The 19,596-nt window shown below is 40.1% G+C and overlaps 1 protein-coding gene and 1 pseudogene across 1 annotated transcript; one reads left to right on the top strand and one right to left on the bottom strand.

The window, feature by feature from the left end:
* Window positions 1-6,164: 6,164 nt before the first annotated feature.
* Window positions 6,165-7,324, top strand: LOC136223644 (photosystem II D2 protein-like; annotated as a pseudogene).
* Window positions 7,325-12,513: 5,189 nt separating this feature from the next.
* Window positions 12,514-14,417, bottom strand: LOC136223643 (NAD(P)H-quinone oxidoreductase subunit H, chloroplastic-like). The gene has a single exon (XM_066011758.1). It carries the CDS (start codon window positions 14,269-14,271, stop codon window positions 13,090-13,092), a length of 1,182 nt encoding a protein of 393 aa, XP_065867830.1. The 5' UTR covers window positions 14,272-14,417; the 3' UTR covers window positions 12,514-13,089.
* Between the last annotated feature and the right edge of the window lie 5,179 nt (window positions 14,418-19,596).

Genomic DNA, 19,596 nt, shown 5'->3' with positions numbered 1-19,596 from the left:
GGATACGTTCTCTTCCATTCTTAGTCCTCCGACTGACATGGATCGAGTACAGATTCTCGTAGGTGAGATTGAACTTTCCAAAAATATTTTTCTTGTATTTACCTCAAATCTCTCAGATACCTCTTCACCAGGGATTAGAGTTTACACCCACAAAGATTAACAAACCCTGTAAATCAAAGGTTAACGAGAAGATGATGAGCAAGACTCAGGGGAAACATCGTAATTAGCCGAATCAAGGTCCCAAGTAGCGGCGCAGTAACTTACTTTTATGGACTTTTTGAGGAGAAAGAGACCGAAACGAGTAAAAAAGGTCCGTTCAATAGTCGTTCCCCATCTTGTTCTAGGCAAATAAGAGTAATTGGTAGTAAGAAATCAGAGAACTAAAGAAAGGCACAAAGAAAGATAAAACGAAGCTCGTCTTGGATAGATCAAAAATTTCCTTGTAAATGGAATGTATCGCTTTCCCCCGGGTGAGGAAAAATTTAGAAAAGTGAAGCTTCATTCTTTCTGCTCCCCGAAGAGATCATTGTCAACCGACGCCTGCTTAGAAGTGGATTCGAGACACTGACACAGAGCTCCGGACTAGGCAAGATTAGTCATTCTGACCCACAAGGACTAAAATAAAAGGTCTTTAAAGACAATGGGATCCACGAAGAAGACTAACCACGAAGGGCGAAGGAAACCCGGCTTGTTGATCAAAGTCAATAGCCCTACCTTCAAAGTCGACCACTCTAACGAATGAGAAACTCTCTCACTCACGATGACCTTGTAGAGAAAGGTATAGGAGAGGTAGGTTAGCTAGTGCAATAAGATTGATTTTACCCCAAGAAAAGAAAAGAATGCCCATACAAAATCTTGCTTTACTGCAGAAACTATTAATCACTTCTTCTTAGACTGCTATTGGTCTCCTGGTATGCTTCCCGGATCTTTTCTCAATGGTAAAATAAAGGTAAGAAAGATAGACTCGTCGAGGTCTACGACATCGAGATCTAAAGAAGAAAAACCGGAAGAAAGGGAAGACTCAGAACTAGACTCGGACATAGAAGATTGACGGATCCCCCTAGGGGACATATGAACTATACCTTCTCTTATCACTTAGCTCCTTATGGCTTCGCCAATTGGCTCGTGTGGCAGCCTTTCTCCTTGGTAAATTAAGACATCTCTGATGGTTCCTTCCGGGTAGGACTTGGTTCATTCTACTTTCTTCCCGAGCTCGCGGGCCCTTGTTCTGACCCTCTACTATTAGTGTATTAGTATCCTGTACCGATGAGAGCTTCTTCATCTATGGTGAGACAAAGACCGGAGCGAGTAGGTAGGGTTGCTGGTTCACGAAATGAAACTGACGATGACAATCTCATTTACTTGCTTTTGAAAGAAAGTGGATATTCTATAAGGGGGTTCCCCCTATCTAAAAGTAAGATCTTTCTGGTAAGCGTATCTCCTCTGGCTGGTATAAGTAAGATGGCTATAGAGCAAGGGGCATAACAAAAAAAAAGAGTTTCCCTGAGGAGCTGGGTTGGAACTGGTGTCCTGGGAACGCTAAGTTAGCTAAATAGTAAGATGGACAGAACGTAGTTCGCTAGGGCATAGGTACTCGGTCTTTCTCAATAAATGAGAAATTGGTATGGTATGTATCTGGATCAACATACTCTACGGAAGCAACTGGATCCCTTAGCATTGACCCCAGTCACATCCATCCTTATATTGTGGCAAAACTCTTCGAAGGCGAGGTTACGGGGAGTTGAAGCCATGTAGCCGCTATTCTTAGCCCAAGGCTACGGATTCATTTGCAAAAAGCTCTTTAAGCAAGAAGGCATCCCCGGCAGTAAGTACAAGCAGTGGGGGAAGAGAATAGGCATTACGAGACAGACTCATAAGACAGTAAGGAAGAAGACAGATCAACGCTTGTAAGTAGAGGTCGAAGAGGAGAAGAGTAGAGAATGATAGCCGTCTTTTATTATTATCTACGCAATTAGTTCGACCTTTATCCGGTACAGTGTTATGTATGACCCGAGTAGGAAGAGATTTTCTCAGAAATAAATTGTTGACTTAGATATATAGGCCGAATCAAATAAGCGAGTGCGGCTATTTCATCTGCATCTCTTCTTGTTGAAGGGGCAATCATCTGCATCTCTTCTTCTCGCATGGGCGAAGAAGAGATGCTAGTACTTTTATCTTCAATTGATTGAGTTGAGCCCCTTAAGCTAGGACTCTTTCTTATACGTTCATGCTCCACCCTGTGAAGCACTTCACTCGCTATAAAGAAGACAGAAAAGCACAGAGAGAAAGGAAGTACAGGCTAAAAAGCATACGCAGCGGTAGGTGGCTTCCCCGGAATCCCTAGTTTTGGGCATGCCAAAGAAATTATGTATTAAAAATTAATTGGTGACGGAGATAGGAAACTAGGATAGACAGTAATTAGCAAGGACAAGCGCAAATCTCTCTTGGACGAGCATGCCCACTAGGTAAAATGATGATAGGATACGACCAGCACACCTCATGTCGTCCAATAGGCCCATCTTCCGGTGACATGACATAGCTTACCCTTATAGAACTTTTGATCTTAGCACTCTCGTGAATATGGTCAAAGTGCTACCCTTCTTATTGGATATGAAAAAGAGTGAAAAGGTCTTTCGTGACATCATCGATCGGAACGGAACTGGCTTTTCAACTTCTTTGATTGATCTGCTTTGTTGAATTCTAGTCTAGCTCTCTTCCTTCGGCTTCTTCTCTAGAGTCAGCCTACCAGAAAGCCATCAGTGTCGAGAGAGCACTGAGACAAATAAGCTAGCTAGTAATTTCTATCCCTGCTTACTTGCTATCTTCCTTAAAATTCCCTATCAAAAACTTAACTTTTACTCCAGTTTCAGTTCAAAACTGAAAAACCATGCAATAGCACTAAGCCAACTGAACTACTACTTTACCCAAAGTCAATACCCCATAGAAAGAGCAAAAAGAGAAAGAGGGCGCGCAGCGGGCTTGGCGAGAGATACTATCCAAGAAAAGCAGTCTTCTTATTGGACCGATCTTGGAAGATGGATTCGGGAGATCATAGCTAAATAGGAGGTGCAGAGAGATAGAAGGATCGGTGACGGACAAGAGTATGGGGGTCCCATACGCTCGCTAATGAGTAGCCCATCCTCATCATTCTTACCTTCCCATGGCATACATAATGGATATGGAGCTTTGGCTAGTGCATTAAGAACTCCATGATCGACGGAATAAGCTTTTCCACTTCATCAAAGACAAGGAACTTCTGGGTCAATAGCTGGAATAGGTCTAAGGGTGCGCGCAAGAGTTTGCTATCTCACAAAGGTAAAGGGCTTGGATTCAGACCAAGTGTAAGGGATGGTATACCTATAGATAAAGGGAAAGGCCCATTGGCTGAGCTTTTTTGTCCGCCTCCTATCCATAAACATCATAAGGGAATCTCGCTCCACATCTTGAAAGACTTTTCCGTTCATTGACACATCTTCTAGCCATTTAATTTCTTGAATAGTGGGCTCCGTTCCTCATGGATGGAATAAGATAAAGAATCCCCCCAGCCAAGACTTTCATAGTCAAATTGATTCGATTCTCTTCTTCTTTGCCCTCCATCCTCTCCCTTTGGTCGAGCTGCTCCGCTCCTTCCCCTAGTTATGCTGTAGTTCCTTTTCACACTTCCAGAGGTAGAGTGACTGATGCGCATTCCAAGAGTCCCTTCAATCCTTTTCCAAGAAATAGAAAAAGATCTGTTCTTTTGACTTGATGAAGAGGAAGAAGACTTGACAATAGCACTAGCGGGAAAGAGAGTACCAGACCTTGATGGTTTGACTTGGGAAGCGGAGTGACTATCTCACTAATCGTTGGGAAGGTATGACGGGACGTATACTAATAGATCACACACGCCATCTCGTCCTTCATTGATCCGGGAATCCAAACATTGGTTGGCTCGGGGAATCACCAAAGAAAGGTGAGAGAGCCCCTACATATATTCAACTTGACCCAAAAGCCTTGAACCCAGTCGTCATGCCAGCATCCAATCGCATCTCCCAAAGGCCTCTTGTCAGCCCCAGGGATAGTCATCGAGTGGACCATCCCGAGGAAGTGCGAAAGTTCCTTCTTTGCTTTTCTGATTTCACTGTGGACGTGTAGAGATAGGCACCTTATCTATGCAATAACGATCTCACTCTTCCATTCAGAGTTTCTTCTTCTTCAATTAATTGCAAAGGGAAGAGGAGATTCTAGCACAACAGATTCGAACAATGGATCTAGCGATCGAACAAGCGATGTTCTAGTAAAAGACGGGAGATATAATTGGGGGGCATGTATGGTTAGGTTCCATTTGTATACTTGGCAGAATCTGGAATATCTTAACTAAACCCTTTGCATGGGCTCGCCGTGCACTTGTATGGTCTGGAGAGGCTTACTTATCTTATAGTCTAGCCGCTTTATCCGTTTTTGGTTTCATTGCTTGTTGCTTTGTCTGGTTCAATAATACCGCTTATCCTAGTGAGTTTTACGGGCCTACTGGCCCCGAATCTTCTCAAGCTAGCTTTTACTTTTCTAGTTAGAGATCAATGGCTTGGGGCTAACGTTGGATCCGCTCAAGGACCTACTGGGTTAGGTAAATATTTAATGCGTTCGCCTACCGGAGAAGTTATTTTTGGAGGAGAAACTATGCGTTTTTGGGATCTGCGTGCTCCTTGGTTAGAACCTCTAAGAGGTCCAAACGGTTTGGACTTGAGTAGGTTGAAAAAAGACATACAACCTTGGCAAGAACGTCGTTCCGCGGAATATATGACCCATGCGCCTTTAGGTTCATTAAATTCTGTAGGTGGCGTAGCTACCGAGATCAATGCAGTCAATTATGTCTCTCCTCGAAGTTGGTTAGCTACCTCTCATTTTGTTCTAGGTTTCTTCCTATTCGTAGGTCATTTATGGCACGCGGGGAGGGCTCGTGCAGCTGCAGCAGGATTTGAAAAAGGAATTGATCGTGATTTTGAACCCGTTCTCTCCATGACTCCTCTTAATTAACTGAGACAAGAGATCAAATACTTATACTTAAAGTGGGAATCGATTTGATTCTATAATACATATGGATTGGGTGGCTTAAGTCATACTTAAATAAAAAGTATTCTTTTTTCCTTTCTTTCTCCTGTATTTTACATATCCATACGATTGAGTCCTTGGGTTTCCGAAATAGTGTAAAAAGAAGTGCTTCAAATCATTGCTATTTGACTCGGACCTGTTCTAAAAAAGTCGAGGCGGCCTCCCAAGCATTAGATAGAGGAGTTCCAGGCAGAAGAGGTTCATTGGCAATTTCGCATTCCGAATTCTTTAATTCGGAATGAAAGGGTTCGCTTTGACCGTTAAGAGTAGGTAAGCCATTCCCTGTGTCTTTCTTTCTATTGCATTCTATCTCATCATATCACATTCTGTTCTGTGATATGTGAGAATCACCGTCAATACCTCGGTGTAGGTAAGTCCGGTATAATCCTTTGTTCCATAGTCTGGGGCTATTTACAACTAGCCAATTAAGAATTTTCAGATGCACTACTATCGATCTGATCTAGTTTGATCGATAGCAGCATGTCCAAAATTGATAACATTGTTGTTGCTAAAAAGAAAAGAATTCAAAGAAGACGGTTCAAAGCAGTCAGCTCCTCCTTAGCAACTCGAGCGTCTTCTTTCCAGCTTTCGAAGCTGCTTCACCCTGGCCCTGTGGCTTTTTTTTCCTCCAATCGAACCGAAGGAAGTTTACTTCTTCGATCTCTCGCTTCAGATCAGCGCATCAAAAGCTAACGTCCTCATCTTTGCTTCGGCACGATCTTGGTACTAGTTTAAGAAATTTAAATTCCCATATTTGTATTTGTGAGAAATGAAAAACGAAAATAGAAATAAGAGGGATCCCCCTTTGGAATGAAATTCTGCTATTTGTCCCCCTTTCACAGAAAATGGTTAATATTTTTTATTATTGGATTTGGATCCGTCGGGACTGACGGGGCTCGAACCCGCAGCTTCTGCCTTGACAGGGCGGTGCTCTGACCGATTGAACTACAATCCCAGGAAAATTAGGCATACATAAAAATTTCTTATATTCTTTTTTCTCATTGGATTTCATTCGATTTAGTTGAGCCGTCTTGTAACAGAGACACGAATGATATACTATATATACTATATATTATATATATGCAGTGAACTCTAGTAGGCTAATTCATGAATTGAATCATGACGCTAATAGTTTAGCACATTCTTTGTTATTACTATGGGGTCCTGAAGCACAAGGATATTTTACTCGTTGGTGTCAATTAGGCGGTTTGTGGACTTTTGTTGCTCTTCACGGCGCTTTCGGACTAATAGGTTTTATGTTACGTCAATTTGAACTTGCTCGATCCGTGCAATTGCGACCTTATAATGCAATCTGCATTCTCTGGTCCAATTGCTGTTTTTGTTTCTGTATTCCTGATTTATCCACTAGGGCAGTCTGGTTGGTTTTTTGCACCTAGTTTTGGTGTAGCAGCTATATTTCGATTCATCCTCTTTTTCCAAGGGTTTCATAACTGGACGCTGAACCCATTTCATATGATGGGAGTTGCTGGCGTATTGGGCGCTGCCCAGTTATGCGCTATTCATGGTGCTACTGTGGAAAATACTTTATTTGAAGATGGTGATGGTGCCAATACATTCCGTGCTTTTAACCCAACTCAAGCTGAAGAAACTTATTCAATGGTCAACGCTAACCGCTTTTGGTCTCAAATCTTTGGGGTTGCTTTTTCCAATAAACGTTGGTTACATTTCTTTATGTTATTTGTACCAGTAACTGGTTTATGGATGAGCGCTCTTGGAGTAGTCGGTCTGGCTCTGAATCTACGTGCCTATGACTTCGTTTCTCAGGAAATCCGTGCAGCGGAAGATCCTGAATTTGAGACTTTCTACACTAAAAATATTCTCTTAAACGAAGGTATTCGTGCTTGGATGGCGGCTCAAGATCAGCCTCATGAAAACCTTATATTCCCTGAGGAGGTTCTACCACGTGGAAACGCTCTTTAATGGAACTTTATAGCCGGTCGTGACCAAGAAACCACGGGTTTAGCTTGGTGGGCCGGGAATGCGCGACTTATCAATTTATCCGGTAAGCTTCTAGGAGCTCATGTAGCTCATGCTGGATTAATCGTATTCTGGGCCGGAGCAATGAACCTATTTGAAGTGGCTCATTTTGTACCGGAGAACCAATGTATGAACAAGGATGGATTTTACTTCCTCATCTAGCTACTCTAGGTTGGGAGGTAGGTTCGGGTCCCATCAACTTTTCTCCTCCTAAATTGCGCGTATAGAAAGAAAGCGTGGGCATACTGCTGCTGCACTAGGGGGCAAGAAAAGGTCTCTATAGCTAGCTATTCTTGCTTAAGTGAGGTAGATCTGATCCCACAAGTGACAGTGACATCGATTTAGCTCTTTGAAGACTAACCCCTGCTATTGAATCGGCCATCGCTCGCTACGCCCCTTAGGCGAGTGAAGTCGGCGGGGAAGATAACAACGGGTATTCATCCCATCTCGAGTAAAGCGGCTTATCCGCTATCTATTTCATTTCTTCTCCATATTCAATTTCGTCAGTTGCATCCGACTTCAGCTTTATCTTCTGTAGGTTCTGGGACTGACTTTTCAACTGATTCAGCTGATGAAGTAAGAATAAATGAATTAGCCCTTCCTTTGCTGCTGCTTTTTTAACTCCTTCTTCCCGTTCGGGTTACTGAGGCATTGACTTCTTCCCCTGCATCGGATGTTTCGGAATGGAAACATCAAAAAGATCGAATGCCAACATCCTTTCTTGTCTTGATTCGTAAGAAATCACGTATAGTAGTACTCGAGAATACCGACATCTGATCTCAAGTCGCGTTTAGAAAGTGAGCCTTTGCAGGACACTTAAGTAAGAATAATAAGATGAATTAGGCTAAGGCCTCGATCATCGTAGTGGGGCTTGTTTATGCCTGCTTGCACGGATGTCGGCGACAAGAAGGCGGTCGTCTTGGATTGGGCATGCTTTCTTATGCTACTACTACACATCCTATGACTCTTCCTTCCCTTCTGCAGACAAAATCCGTTTTAAAAACTCCTGCTTCCTTGAGGAGCTCCCCACCACTTTCTCTCTGTAGGTAGCTTCCCCCATCTGTTCCTCTGGTAGATCCATTTCTTGTTCTTCACTCCAACTCATGAGAGTTTGGTCCTTGTTGTTTTCAGTCATGTCCATTTCTTGGCCTTCCTGGTTTCTCTCTATGCCTTCCATCAGATTCTCTTCAGAGCTCATCTCTCGCCTCTAGACAAGGTATGGTACACAACTCTCTACCTTTATCGGTCATCAAACTACTAGGTCACATATGTTGGTAATCCTTTTTTTTTATTTCTTCTATGAGCTCTCACTATTGATGCTGCCACGTGTGCATACAACATTGAATTTTCAATCTTTCACTTCCAGCAGTATTTTACTTCTTTTCTTCTCCATAATATCAGTTCAATGTCAATGACGGTGAAGGAAAGCAAGAAAGGGGAGTCTACTGACTTGGGTACAAAACTAGGGGATGAATCTAAAGAAATTCCTTAATTTAAGGAGACGGAATCTTCTACTTATTTAGTTACGAGACCACCAGCCGAATCCAAGACACCTGTAGCTGGAACAACCTCTTCTTCCCCCGTTCGTGCCAAGGAAAGCAGCCTATCTCTTCAAACTTCTAATAAGATAACGAGACCATTCACAACTTCATAAGAGCTAGCGACAAGAGCTATAAGCTTAACCACACTGGAACCTGGAGGTTATAGAAAATCTAGCTAATGCTAAGCTAATGTGATTCACATGAAAGAAGAGAAAATCATTCTAGCTTTCTTCCCAAAGGCCTAAAAGAGCTTACTCGTAGGACAGACGGGAATAACCTTTTAATTTATTCTAAGGACTAATACCATCTGTTGACCTGGGTCTTTAACCATATTTCGACTCGTGATCAATCCATAGATACCGATAGAAAATAAACAGGCACTCAAAATAAGTACATGTTCGAGCATCATTGACTAACTCCTTATCAATTTCGATTTATTTCAATATGAACAACAATTCCACCTCAGATTGACTAGAATTAAGAATATCATACGTACATAACCAAAAAATCGAAAATCTATGGATAATAGATGAAATAAAAGAATTTATACATAACATAAATAATCTTTAAATAGAATTGAAGGAAAATAGATGTGATAACATAGAAAACAGTTTTAATTTTGATTACTAATTCGAAAAATTTCTTACTGGCGAGCCACAGCAATCGCACCTATCAAAGCAACTAAAAGAATTATTGAAATGAACTCAAATGGAAGAAAAAAATCTGTTGCTAAATGAATTCCAATTTGTTGACCATTAGTTATCGAATCTTGTTCTATAATCTGATTTGTTGTTGTAGTCCAAATAATTCCGTACCATGACGTATCTGGAATAATAGTAATTAGTGAAAGAAAAATACTTGTACAAACTAAGGAAGTAACCCCATTTCCAACAGTCCAAAGATTAAAATCTTTGTAATATTCTGAACCATTCATGAACATTACGGCAAATATAATTAAAATATTTATAGCTCCCACATAAATAAGGAGCTGTGCAGCAGCTACAAAATGAGAGTTTGCTAAAATATAAAATAAAGATATACAAACAAGAACGAATCCTAATGAAAAGGCAGAAAAAATTGGGTTGGTAAATAATACTACCCCTAAACCTCCTAATATAAGACCTAATCCCAGAAAGACTAAAAGAAAATCGTGTATTAGTCCAGGTAAATCCATTGCACGTAAAATAAGAAATAAAAAACTTGAATTGTTTCTTCATGACCTTATTGACTTGACCAGAAAAACCTTTTTTATATTTTATATTCCTTTTTTTTGCTATTTTTTATAATAGAATTTTAGAATATAACATAGAAAATATAGAATATTATAGGCCCTTAATTTGAAGTCCGAAGGGGTGTAAATAATTACTATATGTACAACCATTGTACTAATTTCATTCTTTCTTGAAAAAGACATTCGAAATTAGATTCTCGAAATAATTATCCATTATGCATAGAGTTATAGATATATTAATAGATTGTCAATCCAAATTAAGTTTCGATGCAATTTTCATCAATCAAATCAATAGTTGGAATTTCAAATTTTTGGAGTCATTGACCAAGAAACCCCCTTCCATACCTTTAAATCAAAACATAATTTTCGTTTTTTTAGTTTAATAATTGTACTTTTTAATCAATCAAAGTGGTTTATACTTTTTTTTAGTTGAATTGAAAATTGTTCGAATCGTATAATCGTCAACTACTGACATTGGTAAACGACCCAAAGAAATTTGATTATAATTCAATTCATGACGATCATAAGTAGAAAGCTCGTATTCTTCCGTCATTGATAAACAATTTGTTGGACAATACTCAACACAGTTGCCGCAAAATATACAGATTTCGAAATCAATACTGTAATTTAGCAATTGTTTCCAATTTCCAATCAACAACAGGCAGATCTATAGGACATACACGGACACATACTTCACAAGCAATGCATTTATCAAATTCAAAATGGATTTGACCGCGGAAACGCTCTGATGTTATTAATTTTTCATAAGGATATTGAATAGTTACAGGTAAACGATTTGCATGGGATAAGGTAATCATGAAACTTTGACCAATGTACCTTGCGGCTCGTATGGTTTGTTGCCCATAATTCATGAACCCAGTTACCATGGGAAACATAGCGTGAATTTTTATGAATAATTTTATCTTTATTTTTTTCTCTTATTTGATTTGAAGACAACTCATAATATTCTTTTATTAGACTTTTCTTTTTTGATTATTATTAGAATTATACTTGTCTTTTTTTATTATGCTTTTCCTTTATAGTGAAAGGAGTTGAAACGAGGTTGTTAATAATAGATTACCGAGAGAAATAGGTAAAAGAAATTTCCATCCAAGATTTAAAAGTTGGTCCATTCTTAGTCTCGGTAAAGTCCATCTTGTTGTGATAGGAATGAACAAGAACAAATAAGTTTTAACCAATGTAATAAAGATACCAATTGTTGGTCCAACGACTCCGCTTATGTTATTTATTTCAAAAAACTCATGAACGAATATATACGGAATAGAAATATTCCAACCGCCCAAGTAAAGAACTGTTACAAATAATGAAGAAACTAATAAGTTTAGATAGGAAGCAATATAAAATAAACCAAATTTGATACCTGAATATTCCGTTTGATAACCTGCTACTAATTCTTCTTCTGCTTCTGGCAAATCAAAAGGTAATCTTTCACATTCTGCTAGAGAAGAAATAAAAAAAATAAAAAATCCTAGTGGTTGACGCCACAAATTCCACCCCCAAAAACCAGATTTTGATTGGGCCTCAACTATATCAACTGTACTTGAACTATTAGCTAATCATAGTCGATGATAACATCACTATTCCCATCGCTATTACAGAACCGTACATGAGATTCTTACCTCATACGGCTCCTCGAAGTCTTAAAATAAATTTAAGGACCAGATTGATTGTATTATTTATTTTGATATATTTGTAGAATAGATCGGATCAAAATAAAACCAAATCTATCGACGTTCCAAAATTCGAGCAATGAAATTCTATCTGTTATAATACTAAAACTCCAAAAGTACTTCGGAATTGATCTCATCCTTTAATAATTTCAATTTTTATTTCTTGAGTAATAACTTTAATTCTTCAATAAAATACTCTTTGTAAAATTCCTTGTTAAAATACCAATAGATATTTCAACCTATCGTTTTCGATTACGAAAATATTCCGACAAATTCTATCTCTCTGAATATCGATATAGGAGAAAAGAATAAAAAAAGATTGATTTTTCCATTGTAATTCTATTCTTTTTTTTTTATTTTTCGTTCTTATTCTTCTTTCTGAAAAAACGAAAAAAAAGGGGTTAAAAAAAGGAAAGGATTATTTCGTTCCGGATAGTCAGTTCTTTAATTGTTGGGTAGGAGCAAACTCTGGATTGGAATCATGGGGAGCACTTCCTGATCATTTCTACGAACTTAAAGCCCCGATTAATATACTTTTTGTCGAAATAGCTTTTTCGATTATTTTTTAAATCTCCATTACTAATCTTTTGTGTATCTTCGTGTTCCTAACCATCCACTCATTTTTGCTCAATCACCTGTTAGCATTAGGGTAATACTTATGGAGAATACCTAATAAATGATAGTGAAAACTCCATAAAGTTGATCTTTGGAGCCCGCTTCAAGCTAGGATAACTAATCAACCAATCTTGGGGCAAACAGTCTTCTTTTCTTATGTTTATTTCTGTTTTATTCTTGTACATAGGAAATGAGTCTCAATTTTTTTACTGCAAATTTCGAAGTTGTTTTCTTTCACTCATAGAACTATCTAATTTACTTCATCAACCCAAATGATGAATAAAAAATGAAGATATCTATTCAATTCATTTCGCTTTCTTCCCAAAAAGAAAGGAATAGTGAGAAAGTTCTGTTTCAACGAATCGCACGTAGAGATATGGATAACACACAAATAGTTAAAGGTATTTCATAACTAATCGATTGAGCAGCAGCTCGTAGCCCACCTAAAAAGGAATATTTATTATTTGATCCATATCCTGACATAAGAAGTCCAATGGGAGCAATACTTGAAATGGCAATCCATAAAAAAACACCAATATTTAGATCAGTTAAAACAAAGTGATAACCAAAAGGAATTACTGAATAGCTTAATAGAGTTGATATGACTGCTATAGATGGTCCAATACTGAATAAATGAGTATCCCCCCTAGATGGAAAAAGATTCTCTTTGAAAAGTAGTTTTGTACCATCCGCTAGAGCTTGAAGAACTCCTAAAGGACCTGCATATTCGGGTCCAATACGTTGTTGTATCCCTGCGGATATTTCTCTTTCTAACCATACAATTACTAGTATGCTTATCGTGATTCCCAATACAAGAGTCAAAATCGGAACAAACTCCCATATAATTCCATAGACCTCGTTTAAGGATTCGAACCTAGAAAAAGGATGGATAGCTTGTAGTTGTGTTGTATCAATTATCATTTCAACGATCAACTTCTCCCATAATGATATCTATACTACCTAGTATTGTCATAATATCAGCCAATTTCATTCTTTTAACTAATTCAGGAAGAATTTGCAAATTGCTAAAACCCGGCGCGCGAATTTTCCATCTCCAAGGAAAGCCGCTCTGATCCCCTATCAGAAAAATTCCTAATTCTCCTTTTGGGGCTTCCACTCTGACATAAAGTTCTTGTTTCGGTAATTCAAAAGTAGGCGAAGTTTTTTTACTAATGAATCGATATTCGAAATCGTTCCATTCCGGATCCTTTTCTCTATCAAAACGTCGGGTTTCTAAATTCTCATAGGGCCCGCCCGGAATTCCTTCGAGAGCCTGTTGAATAATTTTTATAGATTCCATCATTTCACCAATTCGGACTAAATAACGAGCTAATGAATCTCCTTTTGTTTGCCACTGGACTTCCCAATCAAATTCGTCGTAAGACTCATAATGATCAACTTTACGAAGATCCCATTGTACTCCGGAAGCTCGTAGCATTGGTCCCGATAAACCCCAATTTATTGCTTCCTCCGCACCAACAATACCTACTCCTTCAGCTCGTTCTAAAAAAATAGGATTTCGCGTAATAAGTTTTTGATATTCAGCAACTCCTGTTAAAAAATAATCGCAAAAATCCAAACATTTGTCTATCCAACCATGAGGTAGATCAGCCCCTACACCCCTGATACGAAAATAATTATGCATCATTCTCATACCAGTGGCAGCTTCAAATAAATCATATATTAACTCTCTCTCTCTAAAAATATAGAAGAAAGGAGTCTTTGTACCAATATCTGCCATAAAAGGTCCAAGCCATAACAAATGCGAAGCTATACGACTTAATTCCAACATAATTACTCTGATATAGCCAGCTCTTTTTGGCACTTGAATATTTCCTAACAATTCTGGACCATTTACTGTTATTGCTTCTGTGAACATAGTAGCCAAATAATCCCACCGTGTTACATAGGGCAAATATTGTATAATTGTTCGATTTTCCGCAATTTTTTCCATTCCTCTGTGTAAATAACCTAATATTGGTTCACAGTCAATAACATCCTCACCATCTAGAGTAACAATGAGTCGAAGAACACCGTGCATTGATGGGTGGTGGGGACCCATATTGACTATCATAAGGTCTTTTCGTTTAGCTGGTATATTCATAGGGGTTTCCTCGATCCATTTCACGAGTTACTGAAAACAAAAAGAAGTTCATCTCAAGATCTAATAAATCAAATAATTCATAATTCAACAAAACTCTTCAAATTAAGAAATTAACGAGTTTTTAACTTCCTTTTAACTTCCGAATATCCAACCTACTAATTAATTCTTTATAATGTACTCTATATTTCTTTTCTAAATAAGCCAACAGTCGTTGGCGTTTTCCATCACTAGGAGTGGAAGAAAGTACCAAGGACCTGCTCCTGACTGTCCTGTTCCTCCACCAATCGAGAAAATAGTAGCTTGACCGGCAAGGTGAAAACTTACGTAGTTTGCCCGGGGAACTAAAGTAGCTTCCCCGCTTAAGTAGCTTTCCCGCTCGACCGGAGGTTTAAGGCTAATTAAGGTAAGGCTAAGTCGCTCGACCAAAGGTACGAAGTTACTTGAGCCAAACTGTTAACGAGAAGTTCGAAGAAGCTCGACTGCAAGGTATGTAGTTACTCGACCAGAGGGGGTTTGGGGAACTTACTTTCCCAGAGGTTCGAAGATGCTCGACCAAAGGGAGAGGGAGATTTGCTGGCTCGACCGCAGGAACAAAATAGAGGAGTGCTTGTCCGCCGGAACGAAAAGTAGCTTTACGGGACTACGAAGTTGCTTTACCAGACCAACTCGGGGAGGGACATACATAGGTAGCTTACCGAGGTAGAGAACTTCTGCTCCATCATACTTGGATTTCTGGGCTAAAAACCTTTGATGCTTTAGTTTTCCAATTCATATATGAAAGAAGACGATTTATTTCATTTCCCCTATCCTATTCAGTCGATGTAAACCACCCAATCGTTGAAAGCCTTCTTTTTAATTTATAACTAATAATAAAAAAGCATCGAACCTTGTACGCTATGTCGGCTAACCCAGTAGCTTAACCCAATAAGAAAGCTTCTGCAGCAGTAGATAGGCTGTAGCATTCATTCCTACTTCTGGCGCTTGAAACTTGAACGATCAGATCTTATAGAGGGAAAATAAAGTATTGGAGCTACACAGCGAACATAAACATAGAGTAAGAAAGCGATATTCAATTGTTATTAAGACAATAAGAGAAAGTAAAAAGGACGAGTTCCATAAAAGTAACGAGAGCATTCATTTATAGTAGTAAAAGGACTCAATTGCATCGACCCTTATACGAGTAAGCGAGTTGGAGAGGAGCGAAGAAAGAGTATCTTCAGTGGAAGCAAGAAAAGAAGCACTGGCCGTTACTGGCTAAGGACTCATCACTCTCAGGGCATGGAAAACTAAGGGGGCTGGGCTTATTTGTGGGAAATTTTTTATAGGGCACAACCAAGAGGGCTGAAGCTGTCTTAGGCATCCCTACGAATGAATACTTCTGCTCGGGACATAATATAAGTAGCTTGCTTGCGACTGGCTTGCAAGAGAGCTTCCCACTTGAACTGGGGCATCCACCTTTGATAACTCGTAGGACTTAGATAACGGGGTACATTGAAAGACCGGATCGAGGGGACACTGAATACTTTTATGCTTACCGGTAATCGTGCTTCCTTTAGCGTAGACCACCCTTTATTTAGTTTATATTGGATTGAATTAGCAAAGTAGCTTGCTTTCCGGGTGTCGGTATAGGTAGGGCAGCTCATAGAAATAAAAAAGTTCTTTGCGGTAAGCGTTATTAGCTTACGCTTCCTCTCCTCTTCTTGGCCTTTAGTCCACCTTTTGTTCTCTCTCTCTCAGTCCGTCAACTCGTAAAAATAGAACAGTTCCAGCTGGTTGCCCCTACTCCCATAAAGTTGGAAAGTAGGTCATGGAAAGTTTTTTTTAATAAAAAAAAGTCTTTCCCTTCATTCCGAGTCAAGCTCAGTTCAACTCGTCATATATAGGGCAAGTAGTTCGGGGGGCGGTACTCAGGGGCACGCTTTGTTGAATAATTCCCTCTTTCTTGCAGCTTTGGCTACTGAACTTATGAACAGAGGACAGAGCCCGCAGAGAGAACTCTTTGTTCCGTCTTTCGGGTTGTAGGGCGTAGGGAGTAGGCGAGTCAGTCTATAGAGCTAGTTAAAGTCGGAAACACGTTCAGCTCAAGTGTCTTAGGGAAATCCATCTTGTCACTAGTTCAGTTACGGGTGCCAGTATTCTTGGTCTCGTCGTAGAAAGTATTTTTTTGCTTTCCGGTAGTCGTAGTCCAATTCTTCTTTCCCGGACATCCCGACCTCACAGCGTAAATCCTTCTTCCATACTGTTTTCTGTACACCGAAACCGATACGCCTTTTTGCTTTTCTTTCTCTGAAATTACCGTAGGGAAAGTGAGAGGTATTTCAGAGATAGAAAGTAGAGCGACGGGGTCCCAATCATATTCGATAAGCTAAGCTGGTGAAGCGAGAAGAGGCCTAGCACTAGTAGGAAAAGGGTAAATAAGAGGTGGATGCTAAGAAGTTCAGTTGGAAGAGCTGCAGCCTTATATGAGGTTGTAGCTTAAGCTGCTATCATCGGTTCTTCCTTGTTATGGTACTCTTCTTACCCGGGAGTTGGAACGGAAGCAGCTGATAATGATTCCATTAATTCTTCCCTAGCGGATGTCATAGCTTAAGCTTCGTTATGAGAATCGGTTCTTGCTGGTACGTCAGCAGATTACCCGTGAGTTGGCACTTTAGTATCAGATTGGGAGGAGAAGCATTTACCTGTTGTGGAATATCCTACTTAATCCATTGCTTGGGCCCAGGAAGGTGGAAAAGGATAATCTCAAATAGCCATGCGGTTAGCGGTTAGAGTAAGATGATATAATTAATTACCTTATGGTGTATACTTACAGAGCTACGATAAAGAACAAAGTAGCTTAAAGACTATTCCCCTTATAGGCACGCTTCACAACTGCTATGATATTTTAGGGCTTCGGTACGGTATTGTCTTCCCTATAGCTTTCCTTAGATGCGGGCGGGCTGGAAGGTCAGCTAGTTAATAAATTATGCCAATCGTAGTTCTCTATTTGACGACCGGTAAAGAAGAAAAGTGAATACCTATTCATGGGGTTCCATCTTCTTTTTTTCCGTTCTGGTGAAGTCGGTGACCGTCCTTTACTTTGATTTTCCTCTGTCTCGGCCAAGTTGTCAACTGCATGATGATGGGATGAGATTTCAAATTTGAAATCATAACACCATTGTGATCAGCAGGGGCATCCGGAGGCAAGTGCGCCACCCCAGGATCCTCGCTCGGAGCAATGCCAAATGCTTCGGGATTAACCACTCCTGGTTGAGAGACGTGCTCTCGAGAAGTCCCAGTCCTATGAGCCTCCAGCACTGCTGTTCTGGACTTCGAACGCGCTGGTTGGAATCTTTCCTTCCTTCTCCTTTCCTTAACATTTGTTGATGCACCTTCACTTCACGGTTTAGTATCACGCAATTGCTCGAGATGCTAGAGCTCGTCATTCTTTATCGGTGGGAAAAGCACAACTCCGTCTAGTATCTTTCCCTGTTCCGATATAGCCTAATATCCCCACCTGTGTGGATGGCTCTAAGCTCAAGCGTGGATAGGGGAAAGCCTGTCCCACCATCATATAGTCCAATTCCTTTCCAGTGCCAGCATTCCTTTGTACGCATATCTACGCGCAATTCCAGTAGATGACCTTCTTGATCCGGGACCAGAGCCTGTTGACTAAGTAGCAGATAGGCCGTCGGAGGGGACGCCCGCAGCAGAGTCAACATCGTTTTACCCCAAGCCAAGTTAATTGCTTCAGTGTGGTGTTTGAGAGCTGTATCCATTTAGAATGTTATCTGTTGAGCCCGATTATGCAACTCTTCCTGGATGATTCCTCGCAGCTTTCTGATACCATAGAATTTCCTCCTGACCTGACGCAGGACCTCTTTATATTTTGCTTTTACTTTTATTTTCCGCTCCATCCCAAACAGATGCGAGGAAGCCGCTGAAGCTCTTGCTTTTTGTATACCTTCTATTCTTGCCATAAGTCTTCTCTTTCCCTACTGATGAAGATTGCCAAACACAGATCTGTTCCACACAGAAACTTTGGTTTACAAGTTCCTAAGCACATCGACGAGAGGTATGCTTTTATTCCAGTTATCCATCACAAACGGTTTGAACTCTTTCTGAGTTAACCAAGCAGCCTGAAATCTGAATGGCCTAGATGCAACAGACGGTGCCTTAGAGCCACTGAGGTCTATTAGAATCGGTCAATGATCTTTTTTATACCCACGTTAGGCGCTTAACAACAATTTCTGGATACAAGTAACGTCATTCCACCTTAGCTAGGGCACGGTCCAGGCGAATTTGAATTCCTGCTGGGCCCCCCTTCCAAAATGTGAAACGAGGACCAGTGAACCCTAGGTCAATCAGCCCACAATCACCAATCCAGTGTGCAAACCGCTGTAAGACTGCACTGCGCCTCATCACATTATTTCTTGTGAACCTCCACTCCTCTCATCAAGTTTTCCTATCTTCTAGATAGTGTTCCGTGAGGGATATGATCAACGTGGATACCTTTGGGTGGTATAATCAAAGCATGACTTGCTCTCGACCTCTCTTGCTACGGGATTCGCCATGCCATCTATATAATAACCCAAAAGGGAAGCCTCCTTGATCTGATGGGGAACTTGTCCTTGAGTCCGGGCCTAATGCCTTTGCTGTCGTAGGTTTAGAAGGTTGGTCCGGGAAAGAAAGACGAAAGCCTATAGTAAAGACGGCTGTGCTCGAAGAGTGATGCAGGTACAAACAAAAGTAGTAGAATTTCCACATTAGGAAAGATTTCCAGCTCGATTGTCAACCATGACTCTAGCTCCATTTCTTCCACAGAAGAACTAGAAATGCACTTGCTTCAAAAGTGTAAATAAATCCATAGCAACTAACGTATTGTTTCGAGACTTTTGAAACCTGGCCCGGCCATAACATTTAAGACACCTTCTCACTAAGGAGAAATCGCGAAGACACCGACCTAGCCAAACAAACAACGGACGTACAAGAAAGCGAAAGCGCCTAACTCAACCGCCGACCCTGTTCTACTACTCAAGTTGGCTATTCAAAATCATCATTCACCAGAAATCCTCACCTCCTGCACGTACTTACGAATCCATTTAAGGGAAAAAAATACCGCCTTAAAAAGGGAATTGTTCATAGCAGTCAAATCTTTACGACTTCCACACCTTACACTCAGGGAAAAAATCCTTAAGAGCAAGAGGTTCCTTGTGTTAAACTTAGATTAGACAAAAAAAGGTTGTTAGATCGAGCGAACTATCACGTATATTACCGGTATGTATACGACTCCGAAAGGAAGGGTGTTGAGTGATGATAAACTGATCCCTAAGTCTGATAGCGCTA

The sequence above is a fragment of the Euphorbia lathyris genome, chromosome 3, assembly GCF_963576675.1.
Source record: "Euphorbia lathyris chromosome 3, ddEupLath1.1, whole genome shotgun sequence".
NCBI lineage: Eukaryota > Viridiplantae > Streptophyta > Magnoliopsida > Malpighiales > Euphorbiaceae > Euphorbia > Euphorbia lathyris.
The sequence above is the reverse complement of the archived record's forward strand: the minus strand, read 5'-3'. Positions and strand labels throughout refer to the sequence as shown.

Coding starts and splice junctions, on each gene's coding strand:
- LOC136223643 (XM_066011758.1), bottom strand. CDS start 14,271: ATGAATATACCAGCTAAACGAAAAGACCTTATGATAGTCAATATGGGT.